General features: G+C 39.1%; 1 protein-coding gene across 2 annotated transcripts; it reads left to right on the forward strand.

Moving 5' to 3' along the window:
* The first annotated feature begins 19,951 nt into the window (after positions 1–19,951).
* fzd9a (frizzled class receptor 9a) lies at positions 19,952–23,502 on the forward strand. Of its 2 annotated transcripts, XM_077206403.1 has the most exons (2): positions 19,952–20,224; positions 20,571–23,502. In XM_077206403.1, the coding sequence occupies exon 2, from the start codon at positions 20,658–20,660 to the stop codon at positions 22,275–22,277; it is 1,620 nt and encodes a 539-aa protein (XP_077062518.1). In that variant the 5' UTR covers positions 19,952–20,224; positions 20,571–20,657; the 3' UTR covers positions 22,278–23,502. The 2 variants fall into 2 exon arrangements, with proteins under 2 accessions (XP_077062518.1, XP_077062517.1); XM_077206402.1 differs by having other exon boundaries at positions 19,952–23,502.
* The last annotated feature ends 25 nt before the right edge of the window (positions 23,503–23,527 follow it).

Consider the following 23,527-nt stretch of genomic DNA (forward strand, 5'->3'; position numbering starts at 1 on the left):
GGCGGAGATCCCAGGGCCTTTGCCTGTATTGTGGAGGAGCGGGACATTACGCATACAACTGTCCGGTAAAAGGCCAAGCCCGATAGTAAAACTGAGGCTACTATCGGGTGGGATCTCCGCTAGGAAGACCTCATCATCGATTACATCTACCTCCACACTCCTTCCGGTAAGACTAAGGTGGTCAGTCCAACAGCACGACTGCCATGCACTTCTGGACTCTGGGGCTGAAGGTAATTTTATGGACCACACTTTTGCACAGAAAATTCAGATTCCCCTCAGACCCCTCACTCACAGAATTGCCGTTCACGCACTCAATGGACAAGAACTCCCCACCATTTCCCTTTGCACTGAAGACATCACCCTCACCACTTCCGGCAACCATTCTGAGACTATTTCATTCTTCATCATGGACTCACCCCTTGCACCCGTCGTCCTCGGACACCCCTGGCTCATCCGTCACAACCCCCGAGTGGACTGGCACCATAGATCAGTACTGGAGTGGAGCAAGGAATGTCATAAGTCTTGTCTCGTGTCTGCCTGTTCGTCTGTGCCTGTTTCTGTGTTTCAGGAGGAAGCAGGGGATCTGTCTAACGTGCCCGCGGAGTACCTGGACCTGAAGGAGGTGTTCAGTAAGTCTCGTGCTGCTTCTCTCCCTCCGCATCGTCCCTATGACTGTGCTATAGATTTACTGCCAGGTAAGTCTCCGCCTAAAGGCAAGTTATATTCACTTTCTATTCCAGAAAGGGAGGCTATGGAGAAATATATTTCTGATTCTCTAGCAACCAAGTTCATTCGCCCTTCCTCTTCTCCAGCGGGGGCGGGGTTCTTTTTTGTGGGGAAGAAGGACGGTTCTCTGCGACCTTGTATTGATTACCGAGGGCTGAATAACATCACGGTAAAGAATACTTATCCTTTGCCGTTGATGTCTTCAGCCTTCGAGAGGTTGCAGGGAGCGTCCATCTTCACAAAACTGGATTTACGTAACGCTTATCATTTGGTTCGCATCAGGGAGGGGGATGAATGGAAAACTGCGTTTAACACCCCCAGGGGGCACTTTGAATATTTGGTCATGCCTTTCGGGCTGTCCAACTCCCCAGCAGTTTTCCAGGCACTGGTCAACGACGTGTTGCGAGATATGATCGATCAGTTCATATATGTCTACCTGGATGACATATTGATTTTTTCTTCTTCTCTCCAGGAACACGTGCAACACGTCAGACGAGTGCTTCAGAGGTTGCTAGAGAATGGGCTTTTTGTCAAGGCGGAGAAATGCGATTTCCATGCACAGTCGGTCCCGTTTTTAGGGTACATCGTCTCGTCTGAGGGAGTGCGGATGGACCCTGAGAAGATCAAGGCTGTGGTAGATTGGCCAAGCCCAGATTCCCGCAAGGCCCTGCAGAGGTTTCTGGGATTCGCCAATTTCTACCGGCGTTTTATTCGCAATTTTAGCCAACTAGTCGCACCTCTGACTGCCTTGACCTCCCCCAGAACTACGTTCAGGTGGTCAGACACAGCCGAAGCTGTGTTCTCCAAACTAAAGGGCCGCTTTGTTTCAGCCCCCATCCTTGTCGCCCCTGATTCTTCACGTCAGTTCGTGGTGGAGGTCGACGCATCAGAGGTGGGAGTAGGCGCAGTGTTGTCCCAACGCTCTTCCACAGACGACAGGATGCATCCCTGCGCGTTTTTGTCTCATCGTTTATCTCCAGCCGAACGCAATTACGACATTGGTAACAGAGAGTTGTTGGCAGTTAAGTTAGCGTTGGAGGAATGGCGCCACTGGTTAGAAGGGTCGGGGGTACCTTTTATTGTCTGGACTGATCACAAGAACCTAGAGTACATCAGAACCGCCAAAAGATTGAACTCCAGGCAGGCTCGATGGGCATTATTTTTCGGTCGCTTCGATTTTACTCTTTCATACCGCCCGGGTTCCAAGAACGTCAAACCCGATTCACTATCCCGTATATTTGATTTTTCCGAACGCCCGTCTACTCCCGAGTGTATTTTGCCCGAAACTCTATTCGTTTCCACACTCACATGGGAGGTCGAATCGAAGGTCAAGAAGGCCTTAGAAGGGGTAACGCCTCCGCCCGGTTGCCCACCGAACCGATTGTTTGTGCCGGAGGGATTACGGTCCGACGTTATTCAGTGGGGTCATAACTCCAACGTGGCTTGCCATCCAGGAGTTAATCGTACTAGCTTTTTGGTCAAGCAACGGTTCTGGTGGCCACTTATGGCTCGCGATATTCACGATTTTGTTTTGGCTTGCTCGGTTTGTGCCACTGGTAAGACTTCCAATCGACCTCCAGATGGGTTACTCCAACCGCTGTCGGTTCCTTCGAGACCCTGGTCCCACATCGCACTAGATTTTATTACCGCCCTCCCGCCCTCTCAGGGGAACACAGTCGTTTTGACTGTAGTGGACCGATTCTCGAAGGCAGCCCATTTTGTCCCCTTACCCAAATTACCCTCAGCTAAGGAGACAGCGGTTACAGTCGTAGATCACGTTTTTCGTTTACATGGCCTTCCGATTGACGTGGTGTCCGACAGGGGACCCCAGTTCGTGTCCAAATTTTGGCGAGAGTTTTGCAGATTACTGGGGGCGACGGTTAGTTTGTCCTCAGGGTTTCATCCCCAGAGCAATGGTCAAACCGAGAGAGCCAACCAGGATTTGGAGAGAGTGTTGCGATGTTTGGTTTCCAAGAATCCTTCCTCTTGGAGTCAACAACTCTCCATGGTGGAGTACGCCCACAACACGTTGCCAGTGTCGGCTACGGGCCTATCTCCGTTTGAGTGTAGTGTAGGTTACCAGCCACCAATTTTTCCCAGTCTGGAATCCGAGGTCGCGGTCCCCTCCGCTCACGCCTTTGTTCAGAGGTGTCACCGTACCTGGACTAGAGCCCGTGAGACTCTACTCCAGGTGGGGGCGCGCACTAAGGCTAAGGCCGATCGCCACAGGTCGAAGCCTCCCGTATACGTCGTTGGTCAAAAGGTGTGGCTTTCAACCAAGAACATTCCTCTTCGCTCCGTATCTAACAAACTTGCTCCCAAATTTATTGGCCCGTTTGCTGTCACCAAGATCATTAGCCCGGTGGCAGTCCGCCTCAAATTGCCTCCCGCGTACAGGAGGATCCATCCCGCCTTCCATGTATCTAAAATTAAACCCGTGTTTCATTCTCATATTAATCCGCCTGTCCCGGTTCCTCCCCCACCGCGACTCGTAGATGGGGAGACCACGTATTCGGTTAATCGTATACTGAACTCCAGGCGGAGAGGACGCGGATTCCAGTACTTGGTGGACTGGGAGGGTTACGGTCCGGAGGAGAGAAGTTGGGTGCCTGCTAGAGACATACTGGATCACTCCCTCATCGATGATTACAATCGACAGGGTAAGGAGTCTGGGAACGCCAGGAGGCGTTCTTAGGAGGAGGGGTACTGTCACGGTAGACACATTCTCTGTTCCTTCTCGTCTCGTGTTTATGTTGTGGTTTGAATGCACGTGGGTAGTGGGCGTGAATGTATGACATCACCTGATCCACTTCAGCTGATCCTCATTCACTTCACCAGCTGCAGTCTATCTCACCACTCTATTTATACTTACCGCTGTTCTATCATCCTTGTCAGATCGTTGTTTGATGTCGTTCGTGTTGGTGTTCCAGTGTCCAGTTCCTGCCTTGTGTTCCAGTTCCTGTTCTCCGTCTTCGTCTTTGGATTTCGTCTGCTGTTTCACCGTCACCGCACCATCGTCTCTTCACCACCGGATCCTGACCACCGAAGTCCCTGTGTCACCCGTTCTACATCTGCCTGTACTGCATCATCATCATCATCATCCTTATTAAATCTACTGTTTACTTGCATTTGCTTCTCGTCTATTATTACATGATGACAAAATGTTATATATAATGTATATATAAAGTTATTCTTGTAGTATGTATGTAATGTATGTGCTCTGTAGTTTCATACAATAGCCTTTGTATCAAATGTGAGTTGGCCAGCAAAAATAGTTTGGCAAAACTATGCTGTTGGCCATCCTGCATAGTTTTAACAGGTCAGTAGAGACTATTATCTGTTGCCAAATGGACATGTCGTACTGCAAAACACCAGTTTACTCAAAACTGCACACAGTGAGGCTGCGCCTCAGGTCAATTTCCTTAATTTTGCTAATTTTGTGCTCTCCATTTCACATCAATGTTATTATTGGTCCTTAGAGTTCACAACAAGCATTACTTAAAATAGATTTAGGTTTTATTTCGATTATAGAATATATTTGGCTTCTAATGAATATATTTTTGTGCCTAGCTTGGTAGCTATGAATATTGGGAAATAGGGGAATTCTGATTTAAATACAGTATGGTTAAGAACACTAATTGCATATTAAGGATTTCATTAAATATTGCTTTGGTTTAATTAGTCTTTGTAATATTGTTTAAGTGTGTTTGTCTCAGAAGCATGTGGAAGGAACATTCTCTTTTGTACATTGAGTAGCACTGTCTTGTGCTCCATGAGCATGATGCCATTTTCAGATAGTGGTGAGGTATCGGTGCCATCTAAGGCTTGTTCAAACAGGAAAGACAGGTTTAGGAGTTTTGTCTTTCTTTTACAAATTTGTCATTGTGTCTCCCGTGTACCATGTTAACAACATATAACAATTCAGTATTTACATTTAATCATTTAGCAGACACTTTTATCCAAAAAGCCTTACAAATGGGGAGAGCAATAGAAGCAATCAAACTAACAATGGGACAACAATATGCAAGTGCTGTGACCCTTCCCAGTTTAATCTAACGCACTGTAAAATTATTATTATTATTATTATTTATTTTTTTAAATAGATATAGAATAGAAGAGAAGAAATGAAGGTGTTAGTATTAATGGATCAAGTGTTGCCGAAAAAGATGCGTCTTCAGCCGTTTCTTGAAAATGGCTACGGACTCAGCAGCTCGAGATGAGTTAGATCATTCCATCAGCAGGGAACATTCAAGGAAAGGGTCTGGGAATAGAGAAGTTGTGGTGCAGTGTCGGGTTGGCCGGGATTACAAACAGCTCAGTCTTTGTAAGGTTTAATTGAAGGTGGTGGTCCTTCATCCAGCAAGAAATGTCTGTCAGGAAGGCTGAGATGTGAGCAGCTATCGTCAAATCCTTTGGTTGGAATGCAATAATTTTGTGCCGTCGGCGTAGCAGTGATAGAAAAAAACACATTGCTGAGTGACAGATTCTAGTGATGACATGTACATGGAGAAGAGAAGTGGTCCAAGCACTGAGCTCTGAGGCACTCCAGTAGCTAGATGTTGCTACTTAGACACCTCACCCCTCCACAACACTCTAAAGGACCTACCTGAGAGGTAAGTCTTGAACCATTGGAGTGCTGTACTTAAGATGCCCTTCGTCTTTAGGATTTACATAAGGTTCTGGTAGTTAACTGTGTCAAACACAGCAGACAGATCCAGCAAGATGAGAACTGAGGATCTGGAAGCTGCTCTCGCCAGTCTCAGAGCTTCAGTGACCGAGAGCAGGGCAGTCTCAGTCGAGTGTCCGCTTTTGAAACCAGACTGGTTGTTTTCCAGGAGGTTGTTCTGTGTAAGAAAAGTAGAGATGTGGTTAAAAACAACTCGTTCAAGTGTTTTAGCAATGAATGGAAGAAGGGATACCGGTCTGTAATTTTCCAGATGTGCTGGATTCAGAGGGTTTCCTAAGCAGTGATGTTACCCGAGCCTGCTTAAATGCTGTGGGAAAGGTACCAGAGTGAAGAGAGGTGTTGATGACGTGGGTAAGTGCGGGTACAACTGAGGAAGAAATGGCTTGAAGTAGATGAGTGGGAATAGGATCAAGCGGACAGGTAGTAGGGTGATTTGAAAGGATGAGTTTAGAGACTTCTGAGGGGAGATTGTTTGTGTTAGCTGTTTAGCTGTTATTTACATCACATATTCTGTTTACTTATTCATTTATTAAAAATGCTTAAATTTTTAGGGGTTGTAATAATTTTTTACCATTATATTGCCAACTATTATATTTTATTTTGTATTATTATCAGTGTTGGGAGTAACGCGTTACAAAAGTAATGCATTACAGTAACATATTACTTTTTGCTGTAACGCAGTAGTGTAAGGGATTACTAATAAATTTTCAGTAATATTTTACTATATTACATGTTCAGGTACGCTTGCGTTACAACACAATTTTAGATTTAATTGTAAAAAAACAACAAGGAAAAAAAACAAGACCGCCAGACATTAACGAATGAAAAATGCAAGTAGGCTAAGTTGCCTGTTCATGGTCAGTCAATAGCCGCGTGTGGTGTCCAAGTTTGTAAATAAAGACTAAATGGCAGCGTCTGATATATATTTTATAGCGATTTATTTTTTTACAGGAGTGCCGTGAGGCATGATTTTGGCCTCTGTGCTCACGCTGGCCAGTGGAAAAGCGGCTAATGCTTGGGCTCGCTAATGGGTGAAGATGGCATGAAGAAGACCGTACATTCGCGAGATGGACGTATGCGCATGAGGCTACTCTATTTGTTCTGTGTTTTCTTTCTAAACAGTTAGGCTATGTTTAGGTGGTATTTTTCTTGTTTTCATCACGCAATCATGTGTTTGATGCGGTGGTGATGCGTTCACGTAACATGATGTAAGGAAAGCAACTAAAAGCTGTCACAAAGAACCGGCAAAAGCAATGATTATGAATATGTCAAATATAGCAAGGAGACATTTTAATTGTTTATTAAAAAAGATGAAGTTGACGTTGCTGACTCGCGATCTTCTCAGTAGTGAATGCCCCAGAGAGAAATGCACATTCATACAGATAAGCAGAGAGCAGTCCGTTTTCTTTCGTTTTGAATTGTTCTGTTTACAAGTAGACATTTCAATATATATATATATATTTTCAGGTCTGTGAAGTAGGCTAGGCTACCTTATAGCCTACGCTGAGTTTCGGTTAATTTATGAGACGCGCTCCAGTTCACGCGCAGGCGCCTCCGTGTCGTGATTAGCCTATCTATTGTCTGCTATATTTACTTCTTATTTATTAAATCCAGGCAATTGGTTGATGAAACATTTATTAAAATTAAGATACAATTAGTACAAATCGAAATTCACAAGAAATTTGTGTCTTCTGTTTGAGGTCTCTGTGAATATGAGAGTTTTAAAACCCTCTTTTAGTGCAGCTTCAGAGAGGTCGCGTCCGTAACAGAGATTTGTCACCTCCTTACATTGTTTTTTCCTCATAAATGCGAACACGAAAAATAAAATAAAACAAAATGAATATTTTATGTTCTGTGGAGAGCCAACCCTTCTTCATCCGGTGGGTAGTATTACTGTGAATTACACATTTGCGCAGTTTTTATAATGTTAACTTCAAAATTCAAATAATACTAATAGTAATTTAAAGATGTGGTAGCATTGGATCTGGACGGGAAGGATAACTCTTGGAGTTGGAAGGGGTGTGTCTCGATTCTGCAGGTTTTTTGGATCTGAGTGTTTCATATCGCATATTGTTACAGCCTTAGAATGTTAAGTTCTACTACTGTATAGCTATTTTGGTGAAAGTAACTCAAAAGTAATACAGGAGTAATGTAACGCATTACAATTCTGAGACAGTAATATTGTAAGGTAATGAATTACTTTTAAATTACAGTAACAGGTAATGTATAATGTATTACAGTTTGGAAGTAACTTGCACAACACTGATTATTATAAATGTATACATCAAATGAGAACTTTGATTTGAGTCTACTGAAAGATTCAAAAGAATCCTATCATTATGCTGTTGTCAAAACGTATGGTGTGGTGCTATACCAGTCACCTATGAGAAAATAATGGTATAATTGTCTTTTTAAAGTGTTTTGTATCATATTGTATTTTGTATTGTCTGTTCCTGTTTTTTATTCTCTAATAGACCCCGAGTGTGGAAATAGAGTTATTAGGGCTAATATTTACCCTCAACACATAACTTGACCACCACATTTGTGTTACAGACATGAAAGATCAGCAAATTGTGCAACTTGTTGAGAAGAGGTGTGCTATTCATTTTAAAGTGTAAAGGTGCAATTAATAAAAGCCAGACTACAATTTCCAATTCTTACTATTAACTATTAACTACAACGTTTGCCCTTATAAACTCCTAATTACTGCTTATTAATAGTTAGTAAGGTAGTTGTTAAGTTTAGGTATTGAATGGGATTAAAGGATGTAAAATATAGTCATGCAGAATAAGGTATTAATATGTGCTTTAAACTACTAATAAACAACTAATATCCTAGTAATGCGCATGATAATAAACAACTAGTTAATAGTGAGTATTGGACCCTAAACTAAAGGGTTACCAAATGTTTTAATCAGGATTTATTATTTGGGAATCATTACTAGAAACTGATGTTGAATTAGTTATTGTATTAATTATTAATAATTTCAGAACAAGGTTAACAAAATTAACTTGTTCAATTTATTTTAAACAACAAAATAGTTCAATTCAAACTAAACATACAGTTTTGTATTAGTATTTAGTTTAGTATGCAAAATTCACTTTAAACATTTATTGAACTTAAAAAAAGATTAAATAAGTCATTTTTTAACTGAAAAGTGTAAACCCACATATTACGTTTTGTAGATCCAGAGTGGTGCAGGTATGATGTCAAATCCCCTTCCCCCTGGTTCCCTCCAACCTCCAATATTTTCTTAACGGGTTTTATAATGGGGTTTTTTAATTTATGAGTAAAATAAAGCCCGTGGTAACATAACTGACTCAAACCGAAAACATGAATTTTTAAGCAGTTATGTTCATTTTTAAAAACGTATGTTTTTAATAAGTAACTAGATAAGAACATTTGGGGTGTGAGTCTGTGCAGTTTGCATTGTAGAACAAAACGAAAAAGTATCGTCAAGTTAGGTTTACCACAGGCTCTATTTTACTCAAATTGAGAATTATAAAACAACAAATCTCTAAGAAACCTGTGGGGAATTAGTCTTCCATGCTCTGATGTTATACGTCCACCAACCGACAAGGTCAATTTAGTGACTTATGATATTTAAATGCACTGAATTTCCATGAAATGTCTCTATATATTTACAAATTTTACTACAACCAATCTTGTTCACAATCAAGGCTTATTTCTGTCTCATCTTCAAGATGCAATTATTTTGTGAACAATCACTCTAATTGGCTTGTGTAATATTTCTAAATATATAGAGACATTTCATGGAAATTCAGTGCATTTAAAATGTCATAAATGAAAACAGTGGATTTTTTTGTACTGTAACAACTGGTTCTTTTTGTTCTGACGTGTGTCTCTCTCATCTTAAAGTCAACAAAAAGAAACCAGGTGTTACAATTTTTTTAACAAAACTATTTATGACATTTAAATGTATTGAATTTCTATGACATTTCTCTAAACATTTACTAATATTTCCATGAATTGAGAACAATAAAGCATATTTTAAATTGTAAAAACTGCACAAACATTTTACCATACAGGCCAAAAGCCAGTACATTAAAAACAAGAATGAAGAATCATGTTGAGTAGTGACAAAATGGTGTCACAGCTATTTTTACAAGTATTAAAAAATAACAACTGCATATTATTTGGCATTGTGATAGATTCAGAAAGGTACTGACAATGTTTGAGATACTCAATATAAAGGAAATGAAGCAGTCAGAAAAGCACTCCAAAGATAGAATGTCCGCAAAGTCGTTTGAGAACTTCTTCCTCCATCACTAGAACCACATCCACCACTGAATCCAGGCCTCCAGCTTCAGTCATCATCTTGTGGAGACCAATATTCATCCCTCTGCCTCTCCACATCATCTCCTCTCTGGTTTGAAGCACATTAGATAAATACACATGCACTCCCACACCAGGCTTACTAAAAAGGTACAGACAGGTGAGTTTGATCAAGGTTGGAGCTAAACTCTGCAGAAAAGTGGACCAGTCAACAGGCAACCAGGGCCCACGACTGATCTAAAGTATCCAGGTAGAAATTTGTTGCCCATAGACCTTTCTCACAACTTCCGTATTTGTGACCGGAAGTACGCAATCGTCGTGGAAATCTTCTTCCTCCCCGGTCAGGGAAATAGGTCAACAAATGGCGCAAGCAACGAGCAAGAGACATTGTAGCGTACCGGGCTGTTGTAGTTATTCACAAAAGCAGCCATATCTGTCGTTTCATTCCTTCCCTGTTGATAGTGAAGTTAGACGGAAATGGATTCAGGCTATCCGGCGGGATGAAGGACCAAACTTTACGATTAAAAAGGGGAGCACTTAACATTATTGTCGCTACACAAGTCGTTCACTTGGACAACCATAGACAGAACAAATTGATACCATAATGCTTAATTAAAAGCAGACTATAATGCTGTAGTAAGAGAGTATATAGAGAAGTACATTTACTTTGTTAACTGTTACATTTACTTGAGTATTTTTTTGGAGAAATTGTACTTTTAAGAGTAGATTTAAATGCGGGTACATTTACTCTAACTCGAGAACATTTCTCGATGAAAAAAAACTGTACTTTTACTTCGTTAACGTCAGGATATAGGCTCGGAGACAGAGGTAAGTGAATCCAAACACAGCTTTATTCAAGGTGACAAGATTGCAAGGTGAGTATTCAGTGAGCACAAGTGCCGATTCGGTGATGATCACTTGGTGCGGAGCGGTCAGCAGGTAAGCACGTACACTTCAGGTAGAAGAATACAGGATCACAGGCAAATAGGAAAACCGAACAGGAGTCCTGGAGATAACAGAACAATGGCACAGAGGTTAGAGTTTTGCAGGTGAGTACGTTACGTCTTAGTAATCTTAGCATCATTGTGTGGTGGATGGAATCAAGCTTGATTGATCCCTGACAGTTACGTTGGGTGACGTTCCTCTCGTTACTTTATTTTTAATGCAATACATGTTGTTAAATGCGTAGTTTATTCCAAGCGCGCTGTATCTTTTTTATGGGCATGAGCGATGCTCAATTCAAAAATGAATCACTCTTTTGAGTCAATTCTGTTCAAAGACTTCATCAAACAAGTTTGCAGATCTGTCTAAATCGGTTCGAGGAATCAGTTTGAAAGATCTGTTCAGTTTCATGCACGCACTGAATCGTCTGAAGCGCTTTCAATTCACACTTGACTCGGAGTCGTAACAAGAAGATTTAAGAACATCAAGAGCTTTTGATGAAGTTGCCGTGGCGTGGACCTACAGTATAGTGAAAGGAAATCTGCAAATGCATCATATTTTTGCCAGCAATGAAGATCTTTATTAGTTGAGCATCTTCGTATGCTGTCTGTGAATGAATGATTCCACAGGACGAGACATTCGATTTGTAAAAAAATTGTACCCTTTATTTATTTATTTATTTTCTTTTTGGTGACGGAGTTTTACTCCACGAGTCGTGAAACGTCGGCAAATGTAATAATTGGCAAGTCCGTTAGCGAAGGTGTGTAGATTCTCTGATCCATTTTCTGTTTTTCTGATGTGTTGACGCTTGACAGGAACTCCGCTTCCACAACTATTACGCATTTCCGGTTATTGTGAGAAAGGACTATTCTCAAAAGGAAAGTGCCCAATCACCACCTAAAACAGTGCTGGCAACTCTGGCCCTCCGCTTTCTTGAAGAGTTCAGCTCCAACCCTGATCAAACTCACCTGCTTGTAACTTGCTAGTAATTTGTAAGTCTTTTTATTGACTTTTTTAGGTGTGTTTAATTTGGGTTTGAGCTGAGCCCTGCAGGACAGTGGATCTCGAGGGTCAGAGTTGATCTACAGTAGTACAACCCATCAGCGTGGTGTAAGCGAGCATCATAGCAGCAACTTTTGCATGGGCAAAATGAATGGCAGGTAGGCTATACCATTCCTGTAGATTAAAGTGCCCCTCTTATGTTTTTTCAAATATTCCCTGTCATGCAGTGTGTAATAGTTTTTTGTGAATGTAAACGTTCTACAAATTTTAAAGTCGAATGTACACAATAAATAAAGTTATTGACTCTCAAAAGAAAGAATCGACTCTGAACCGCCTAAACAAGTCCTCTATAATTCGAATTCCATTGTGTTATGGCTCTACGTCACTAGAAAATAATCTAATAATTTGCATAATGTCCGCTTATGCTGTACGTTGTCCACCTGCGAACAACTTGACCAGCTCTCAAACATATAATTTTACTTACGACTGCTTCTCAACGTGGGGTTCGCAAAACGCTTGCTCTTGAAAGATGAGTCAGTACCCTGTTTATTAGGACCAGCTTGCTTCTCAGAATCACAACCTGTAAGGATGAATAATTATTGATGTATATATATTTTCTACCGGGTGTTCAAAATACGTAGTTTTGGGTTTTATATTGTGTAGGTCTCCGGCTCACGTCATCACTGTCTAACTGAAATAGTTCTGCAAATCAGCTGTGGGCCACTATTACCTAAAACTGTGTCCATTAATGCAGATTGTCTGTCTTATTTCTTTGAGTTGCATCATCTCATAATGTACCTCAAAATGATTAGCGTATCACTGAGAAACGCCCTTTTCAAGTCGTCCTTGTGAAGGAGGTTTGGGTTGAATAACTAGTTATTCATTGTTTTTATAATCAAACTTGCATTCAGATTGATATGGTAAAAATCGCCGTTGTTGTACTTTCTTTGCAGTGTGTAAAAGAGCTGTAATTCAGTTATGGTAATGGGCGTTTAGCTTCCGACAAGCACTGTAAGCGGTAGACCAATTGTAACAGACTGGGCCGTCTGGCCAATCAGAGCAGAGCAAACTCTCGGAAACAAGGGATTTAGAGAAACTGATTCATCTGACGAGCTGTTTGAAAATCATTGAAAAATGTGGTGATGAGCAATGTATAAATATGAGAAAATGAAAGTGTTTTTTGACCTTTGATGCATGTAAACCTGTTGTAGGAAACCTCCAAAACAAAATTATGAACCTTTAAAATAACATAAGGGGCACTTTATACAGTATAAGACTTTATTCTGTATAAAACACTTTACACTTTATTCCATATAATACACTTTACACTTTATTCTGTATAATACAGAATGGTGCGAGCAATGCCAAGGTCATGGATCTGATTCCCAAGGAATACATGAACTAAATTAGTATATTTTGAATGCAATGTAAATTGTTTTGGATAAAAGTGTTTGATACATATGTAATATAATGCATAATGCAAAGAAAGAAAGAAAGAAAAAAGAAACAGCAAATGTTCAAATCTAGTTTCTCTCTCTCTCTCTCTCTCTCTCTCTCTCTCTCTCTCTCTCTCTCTCTCTCTCTCTCTCGATGCTTGCCTGCCCCTCTTTAATATTTTAAATCCTCTTTCAGTCCCTCATTTTGAATCTACACAGGAGAATGTAAGCTGTCAGTATGTTTCATTTAGCATCATAATTCTTTATGAAGCTACACCTTCTTCATGCAGGTTTGAAGAACAAGGCCTGATATTGTGTAGTCTGCCAGCCTTTGCCAAAAATATCATGTTTTTCTTTCTTTTCTTTTTTTTCACTCCCCTGCACAGAGGAGAAGAATCGGCTCTATGTGAATATGAATCGCGTGTTTATGTTAACCTAGCAGTAACTGGAACAAGGGCATAGCAGAACAGAGAGGAGTGTAGAGAGAGTGAGAGGGGAGGTAAGATGAAGAAAAGCAAGTGTTATGGTGATGGAATGGGAGGAGAATGAAGAATGTGGTTTTGAGTGACAGAGAATTAAAACATTGGAGTAGGATGACTTCCTTAAGCTCCAAGCACAACATGCGGAGGGGTGGGAACAATGCTGAGGTCTGGAGAAAGACAACACTGATTGCCACCCTGGCAGGTGGGAAATAACATCTCACTGTAAACCTCTTAACATCTGTGTCATTTGTCAGATAAGTTATGTTAACATTTTTATTAGAGAGTATAATGTCTTTGCATGTTCTTTTGTCTTTTTTTCTTATTGCATTTCAGTTTAACTTTATTAACTTTTAACTGTTAAGTGTTTAACTGTTTGACTGTTAACTTTGTTAAACTTTTATTTATTTTGATTTAAACATTTTAATTTTATGTAATTTAATATTATTATTATTATTTTATTTTTTTCCAATGATAGGCATACAGTAGCATTCCATTACTGGTGTGCCGGATAGCACATATGGGTTTGTACCCTGTTAGTGCTTTGACATTTTTTTGTCTTGTCACTTTTAGTGCCCATTTTATTCCACCACATAAGAGGGTACAATGTGATTAGCTTATTAGATTATCACATATTAATTCAAAATCTTTGAGACATAAGCTCCAGCTTCAGATGTGACCCAGAAACTGATCGAACTCAGACATCTTGAAGGACAACTCAATTCTCTAATTGCACTGCATGGAATGAGGAGTGAGGAAGCTTCCTGAGGAGTCATGAGTGAGGATACACAGATGTATTCTTCCCTTAAATCCTAAGGGGGTGAAGCTTAGACGCAAGGAAAGAAAGCGAGAAAAGGAAACGAGGATGCACAAATAAGAAATTAGAAGCGCCCCTGTAGTTTTCAAATAAGCTTGAAGGACTTAATAAGATGGATCAGGTGCGTTTAATTGAGGTTGAAGCTAAACTCTGCAGGGGATGTTCACTCTAGGATCTGAGTTTGACACCCCTGATTTAGAGTATGTATAGCAAGCAATATATCTTTGTGATATTGGATTTACACAATTCAAAAAAACAAGTTAATATTGACCGACATGGTCCCACTTTATATTAAGTGGCTTTAAGTAATATGTACTTACATCGAAAAATAAGTACAATGTACTTATTGTGTTCAGGTTGTATTGTAAAAAACTTTTGCTGCTATTGAGGTGTGATACGGGTAAGGTTAGGGTCAGGTGTGTGTGGTATGGGTTGGTTTAAGGGTTGGTTAAGATGTAAGGGAAGGGTCAACTGTGTAATTACATATGTAAATACATAAATTAATTACAGCTGTTATGACATCCAGGTATTTTCAAAATATAAGTACAATGTAAAATATGTACACAATAAGTCCATTGTATCAAACTATTAATTTCAATGTAAGTACATAGTACTTAAAGCCACTTGATATAAAGTGGGACCGCCATCTTCAACAAGTCAATTAAATGCATTGACTATATCACTAATCACTCATTCATTAAGACAATGACTGCATTTGAAATCACATACTTCCCTACTATAGGCAAAAAACAGCATGTAATAAAAGTAGTATGTCCGAATTCACAATACTTATAAAAGAGTAGGCAAAAAGTATGTACTGTCCCATAAGGCCACAGGAAAGGATTTGTGAATGGCAGTGAAGTGACACCACTGATATTACTGACAACAACATGACGAATGTAGAACGTCTGGATTACAATCATAATACACACACTCTAGTCATACTATAGACAATTTACCTATTTAGCGGTTGTGAATTTATCCAAATTAAGTACCTTCTCAAGAGAGTATGCAATTTTGGATGCAGCCAATGACTTTTCACCACCTACTGTTGGTTTTAGTTTCATATTTTTAATGTAATTTTATATTTCTATACTTCAGATGCAGATTCTGTGCGTGCCACCTCTGCTGTGTAAAGATGGATTTGGATCGGTGAAGAGATAAGCTATAATGAGATGTTTAGCTGAATTATTAAGTGAATTATTTACTTTTTCAAATAAAAATGTGAACGTAAATGAGTTATTTAAAGTCTATTTTGTTCTTTTTGCATAAGATTCACATTTTCTAGTTCAGCCCGAAAAAGCTTTATTATTAAGACTAGGCCTATTCTTAATGCAGTATTTTTAGTTGCAGGTTTTTTTATTCCACATTCCAACTATGAAGGTTACAGGGAAGTATTGAAATATTGCTCCCTACTTGCTGCCCATCGACCCTGACTAGTGAATAACAAGTTCTTCTCACCAACACAGTCAAGGAACTTGGCACGTATCAGGCAGTTTGTCACGGTCTGTCTGCATATACCCCACCACAGTCTTATGAACTCAAGCCAGTGAGATGACACCTGATTCCTGTTGCCATCCACACCGTATTAATAGGACTTGTTAGGTGTCCGTGACATGCTGGAAACCCAAGTGGGGGGAGGCTGGCACCAGGCAGGAGTTAGGCTGTCCAATTTATCTTAATCTAGCGGTCAAATATACTCATCAAAAACCTTACAATACCTGCCATTTAACTAATGCCTCTTGATACAACGTACAAAAGCTACATTGCTATTTCGTTTGTGCTTTGAGATAGGTCTAGTAATGACATTCAAACATTTTTAAACATGGCTTATTTGTCCAAATATTTTATGGGGCCCACTGTAAGCGTATAAAGTGTCCCATGAGGATATATACGCCTAAAATCTAAAATGAAATGCACAGAACCTGACCTGCACTGCCTTTCATAACCCTATGTGCCCCATTGATTGCTGGGCCATAGCGTTGTTTTCCATCATTCAACAGTGTGCGAGTGTGCGTGTGAATATTCTATTATACTTTTTTGTAGGCCTAAATGTCATTTTTATGGCACTTCTAGTTGAGACTTTAATGCTTCAAACTTGCACAACAAATTCATCAATTTTTTCTTAAGTATTCGCTTTCTTTGGCATCGTGTATTGTTCTCATAGTGTGGATGGGACTGGCTAGTCCTGCTGTCTGCCAGAAAGACTGAGCTCAAACAAGAGTCCTGTGAAGACATAAGGCCTTTCCTGCCTCAGGACGATGGTTAGACTAGTAATATTCATAATCATACTTAACTCATACACAAGCAGAATGAGATCACTGACGTCTGGGTCATTCTGATTCAGATTTATTCAGGATAAAGAATGGTTCTACTTAAGAATTATTGGATATTATAATAGTGGCCCTTGCTCTCTGATTCTCTGATTCTAAATATCTGAATTATATTTACTGTTAACGGATACTGATAACAAAGACTGCTTTAATGTCAGTTTTGTCATTTCTTTACTTTAGCATCTTTTACACCTGGCTGGAACAGAAGTGTGTAACCCTTCATACTTTGTGGATTTTGAATTAAAAAAATAAATGTAATTGTATCTTTGTATATGACACAAGTATAACTGTATGTAAGTTAGTGGCAATGTGCTTATTGTTTTGTCTGTATCTACTGATGTATCCAAACATATTTTACAAATTCAGTTCATACATATTTAGCTAATAATGCAATTCGTGACTTGAATAGACCTCCTCAATTATTATTAAAATAATTCTGACGTGAATGCATGATTTTCTCTTTTCAATGATATGAATGTTTTTTTAAATAAGGGGCATGAAAATGTCAAAGCAATACAACTGTCCTTGATATCATAATGCAGAAAAATGACTCCTTAAAAGTATGAACTTCAAGAGAACCATATTTGGAAATTTGGTATAATCTTTTACAAAAATAACAAAACAAAACAAAAGGTATAAAGTATTCTTAAATACTTAAAGTATTAAAGTATGAAAAGTATTCTTAAATTATAGCATGCAATTATACCATTGCAAATCTCAGTGATTGTGTCAGAAAGTATTTTAAAATATCAGAAAATTTGAACTTTTTATGACAGAGGAAGATTACTTCAGGTGTAGTGCAATTCCCCCCAAAAAATCTAAATGAATGATTTATGATATCAATGTAAAATAAAATCCCCTAAAAAAAAAAATATATATATATATATATATATATGAAAAGCTTTTTTTTATTATGATTAAGATGTGTACACACATTTAAGCTGCAAGTAAAATTGTCTAAATTGTCTTAAATTAAAGACATTGCAGTTTATTGTTCTGGCCACATCTGCAGTATTCACCCTGCATCTTTCTTCTGTTTTTCAGAGTCAGAAAGGTTTCTTTATGTCGTGTCCTAAATTATTGTAACTGTAACTTTTAAAAACTGTTAGTGTCTGAAGGACTGTTCCACAGGTGCATGTTCAATAATTGTTCATGGTTCATTGAACAATCATGAAAAACATTGAAACCCTTCCCAATAAAGATCTGTAAAGCTTGGATTTCTACCAAATTTCACCAAAAATTTACTCTACTTATATTTACTTATACCTATATACATTTCTGTTTTGATATGATTTTCAAGTTAGTTCCAATTACTTTTGGAGTCCCCATAAAGTTTGGTGCACTTTTTTTTCCTTTCCTTGTGGCTGTGACATTTTGGTATATTTGTCCTAATTAGGCTTCTAAGATGCTTTTATAAAATCAGCTAAGTAGCATGTTTGTGGTTCACAGGAAAGCTCTTCCCAGCTTTAATGGCTACATTTGTAACTGACTGATTGCCCTTGTAGATGTGATTGCGCTGCTTTTATTTTTTGCTCCATTCAATGAGCATGAAGAATAGGCTCTTTCATGGCAGACTTGTGGTCATGGACATGGAAAGCAGCGCTTAAACAGCTCTCAGCCAAAACAAAATCTACGGCCAAAAGGAATCCCATTTCATTTATACGAGTAGGAAATTGACCCGTCAGAGTACGAGAAAACCAGGGAACCGATACTCTGTATTGCAGGAACATGTCCAGTACATCTGCATCCTGAGTGCCAGGATAAGAGCTGAGATTAGAGATAACAAATGCCCACACTAAGACTCTAGAGGCACTCCTCTTCTCTTTTTAGCATGAGAATGGAGGAGAGATGGGCCATGTATCGCAGATGGTGCTTTCCTTACCCTACGCCCCAGACTGAAAATGCATGAGCAGACACTAATGGTGAAGTGAGAGCCTCCTGGGCCTCATATAGACCTGAGGATGAACCAGTGGAATTGTGTTTGGAAGTGTTTATATTGTAGCCTAATATAATGGTAACATGACAAGCATTTATTTTTTTACTTGTTTATATTATTAATATGTATGACCTCATGGCTAATTTATAAAGGCTAGTCATACCACATCACAATATTTAATTGAAATGCAAAAAAAAAAAAAAAAAAAATCCATTGAAGCTATTATATGAGATAAATATGTTATACTTCCAGTCAAAAGTTTTGGATAAGTAAGATTTTTAATGATTTTAAAAAGAAGTCTCTTCTATTTTAATATATTTTCAAATGTAATTGATTCCTGTGCATCATTACTCCAGTCTTCAGTGTCACATGATCCTTCAGAAATGATTCTAATATGCGGATTTGATGCTCTAAAAACATTCATTATTATTATCAATGTTGAAAACAGTTTGTACTATTTTTTTCAGGATTCTTTGATGAATAGAATGTTCGAAATAACAGAATTTATTTGAAATAGCATCTTTTGTAACATTATAACTTATTATATAACTTTTGATCAATTTAATTAATAATCATTGATGAATAAAAGTATTGATTTCTTTTATTTACCCCTCCCCCCCAAAAAAGAAAATAAAAATTCTTACTGACCCCAAACTTTTAAACGGTAGTGTTTAATGTTAAAAGCTTTCTATTTCAGATAAAGGCTTTCTTTTGGATTTTCTATTCATCAAAGAATCCTGAAATAAAAATTTTAATAACTGCTTTCAACATCGATAATAATGAGAAATGTTTCTTAAGCATCAAATCATCATATTAGAATAATCATGTGACACTGAAGACTGGAGTAATGATGCTGAAAATTCAGCTTTGATCACAGGAATAAATTACACGTTACTATATTCACATAGAAAACAGCTATTTTAAATAGTACCTAATACTATTTCACAATATTACTGTTTTTGTTGTTGTTGTATTTTTAATCAAACAAATGCAGCCTTGGTGAGCAGAAGAGACTTATTTTAAAAACATAAAAATTAATACCTATCCAAAACTTTTGACTTGCAGTGTATATGTCTATACTACTAGTTTTGCTGTAACATTTAGTGTTTCTTTCTAACAGAACCGATTACTTAGTTCTTATTCATTTCAACACATCTGTCATCAAACAAACGCAGTCCTGTTCTGTACAAGCAGGTTGTGATCCTCTCTGGGACTGGGAAGACTGTATTTTTATAGTAGGCTATCGTGGAGGAGGAGGAGTGTTAGGAGGAGCTTGTCCGACCAACAACCCGTTTTTAAAAGCACAGCGAGGAGTGAATGAGAAGCGCAGTGTTTTTAAGCGTGGAGTCGCTTAACATCGGAAGTTTTCACAGATGGACACTTTCAACCCGTCCTGCTGCTTACTGAAAGTTCATTCTCGTGGATGTGAACGGGAACGGAGAGTTGAGCGAAACTCTTTTGAAAGAGCGTGTTGTCAACTGCTTTAAAGTTTTAGATACTGTACCGGTGCACGAGCTGTTCGTTTTGACATCCAGTATCTGATTTTTCCGATTAATCACGCGGACTGACGGTATTTCCAAATACTTCCTGAAACTTCAGACGTTTTGGATGTATTTAAAACTGAATCACAAAGGATTTGTTTTAATACAATATCACATGAGGCATGACCATGAAGATATCCAAATTTAACTTATTTTTTTCTTCAAAATTAATGAACATTCAATGTCAATTACTGTATGGTGGACCATGAATCGACTTTTTCCTCTTCAAAATACAACAAAATTGACTCATTTCTGTTACAAGCAAAACTAGACAAAATATAATCTGCATGGCATTGGATGTACTAATCATTTTAAGACTTTCTTGAGGTTATCAAAATGGCCCATTGCATGAAGATTGTTATTCTACTTTTTCAGTTCTTGAATACTGGATCACCACTGGAGAACGGAGCATATGATTTGGAGCGTGGCCGCCCGGAAAAATGTGAACCCATCACCATTCCCATGTGCCAGGGAATCGGCTACAACATGACACGGATGCCCAACTTCATGAATTATGAAAGCCAAGAGGAGGCTAGTATTAAACTAAATGAATTTGCTCCTTTGGTGGAGTACGGATGTGATGTCCACCTGCAATTTTTCCTGTGCTCTCTTTATGTGCCGATGTGCGCTGATCAAGTGTCCACCACTATCCCGGCATGCCGTCCTATGTGTGAACAGGCAAGACAGAGGTGTTCACCTATAATGGAACAATTCAGTTTCGGCTGGCCGGACTCATTGGATTGCTCAAAGCTACCGACTAACAACGACCCAAACGCATTGTGCATTGAAGCTCCCGAAAATGATACTCGATCTGAGACTAAAAAAGGTGAGGGAATGCTACCGGTACCTCCAAGGTCCAGGACACCTGCAGCTGGGAGTGGACGTATCTCAAGTGGCTCGAGGACCTGTGATAACCCGGAAAAGTTCCAGTACGTGGACAAAAGCGAGTCATGTGCGCCTCGTTGCACTCCTACGGTGGATGTCTACTGGTCAAGGCAAGATAAGGACTTCGCGTTCATTTGGATGGTCGTGTGGTCAATGCTTTGCTTTGTTTCTACAGCATTCACAGTTCTAACCTTCCTCCTCGACCCCCAACGCTTCCAGTATCCTGAGCGGCCCATCATCTTCCTCTCTATGTGTTACAACGTCTACTCGGTGGCCTTCATTATCCGCTCGGTGGCTGGGGCTGAGAATATCGCCTGCGATCGGGAAAACGGAGAGCTCTACATTATCCGGGAGGGTTTGGAGAGCACTGGCTGCACCATAGTCTTCCTCATCCTCTATTACTTTGGCATGGCCAGTTCCATCTGGTGGGTCATCCTCACCCTCACCTGGTTTCTTGCAGCGGGACGAAAATGGGGCCACGAGGCTATTGAGGCACACAGTAGCTACTTCCATTTGGCTGCCTGGGGTATTCCTGCAGTGAAGACCATAGTCATCCTCACCATGAGGAAGGTGGCTGGGGACGAGTTGACGGGATTGTGTTACGTGGGAAGCATGGACAGCAATGCTCTCACCGGCTTTGTGTTGATCCCTCTTTCCTGTTATCTAATTGTTGGGACCTCTTTCATCCTTACAGGGTTTGTAGCCCTCTTCCACATCCGCAAAATCATGAAAACCGGTGGCACAAACACAGAAAAACTGGAAAAGCTTATGGTTAAGATCGGAGTCTTTTCCATTCTCTACACTGTGCCTGCTACTATTGTCATCATATGCTATTTCTATGAAAGACTCAATATGGAATACTGGAAGTTCAAAGCTCTGGAAAACAAGTGTGTGTCCTTTCCTGGTCGAAGGAGCGAGGATTGCTCTTTGGACTCGTCGGTTCCTACAGTGGCTGTGTTCATGCTGAAAATTTTCATGTCATTAGTGGTAGGCATCACCAGCGGAGTTTGGGTATGGAGCTCAAAGACACTTCAGACCTGGCAGGGGTTGTGCAACAGGAGGTTGGCCGTAAGGCCGAGCCGCAAGCCTTGCTCCAGTGTCAGCTGCAGCAGCTCCCACTGCCATTATAAAGCACCGGCTGTGACACTTCACATGAACAAAACAGACGTGTACACAGACAGTCTCACACACGTTTGAGGCTGAAGGCCTCTGCTTTGGAGCCATGCAGACTTTACAAGGCTTGTATCGTGATGAGATGCTCAGGTTGGACTACAGATCATGGTAAATGTCACAAGTCCTGTCAAAGGTGGCTTTTATAAGCCTTTCCTTGAAATAGCAGACACAAAGTAGAGGTCACTTCAGTAAAGAGAAGGTTTGTTGCATGGAACGAATGCAGGCATGGCAGAACAATTTATTTATTGTGGCTATTTAAGTATTGCTCGCTGTATAGTTTTGTACTTTGCTATACTGTATATAAGGAAGAGTTTTAAATAATTTGGCAGTATATTTTTCTTTAAAAGAGGAGCAATAAAACATTTATTATGATGTCTTTTCTCTATATATTTTTTTAATCATCGCAGTTTTGTCAAAAATAACGATATTGCTTTTTAGGGTTACATGTAAAATGTTGTATGTGTACCTTCTTTCTCTCTAAATTATGAGATGTTCTTTAGCACTTTTGATTAAAATTAATTTTAAATGGTATGAAATAGTGAAAACCACATAACTAAGTAAGTCCTTATTTAGTATGAATGACTTCCTATTCTGCAGTCAGTTAAATTTAACCGATTAAGAATATAAAATGTTGAAAAATCAGGACTGGGGTTCTCAATTTTCACCACGTTTCTGTTAACACGCCTCCCAAGCGGGAATTTGCTGAATATGTTACAACAGGATCCATTTATATGATCAAATCACCTTACAAAATCATACGCATTTTACCAAGCGTACTTGAGTGCAGTCAATAAAAGAACTGAGATAAGATAAGACACTGAGAATGTATGATGCTGCTATGAATTTATGCAGAATTAAACTTCCTTTAACCTAATTTCTTTAACATTTGTGACATTCATTGTTTTGTTTCCCCATCCAGAATTCTGTTGTCAAGAGATCGTATAGGCTGATAAAGAGGAGATATGTTTAGAGTAGTTCTGTGCATAAATCGCATCAGTTTAACCTTTTTACAGTGTTTTCATATTTCATATTTGTGGACATGATAGGTGTTTGTGATGTTCATTTATGATTCACCTTTAATTATGAGCTACAGGCTACTATGAATGTGAGATGAAAAATCAAGAATGGTTTTAGGAATTGCTTTTATTTCTAAGACAAACAGTTAAAATTTTTAAATGCAACAGCTGATATTTTAAATAGTATTTTGATATAAAACTTTGTATTTTATAAAATACACTTCTCAAATTAACTGTTTCATCGTTATTTTTTAAAAA

Source organism: Siphateles boraxobius, unplaced genomic scaffold, assembly GCF_051911475.1.
Source record: "Siphateles boraxobius isolate OS27281-9 unplaced genomic scaffold, OSU_SipBor_1 56, whole genome shotgun sequence".
Lineage (NCBI taxonomy): Eukaryota > Metazoa > Chordata > Actinopteri > Cypriniformes > Leuciscidae > Siphateles > Siphateles boraxobius.

Coding starts and splice junctions, on each gene's coding strand:
- fzd9a (XM_077206402.1), top strand. CDS start 20,532: ATGGCCCATTGCATGAAGATTGTTATTCTACTTTTTCAGTTCTTGAAT.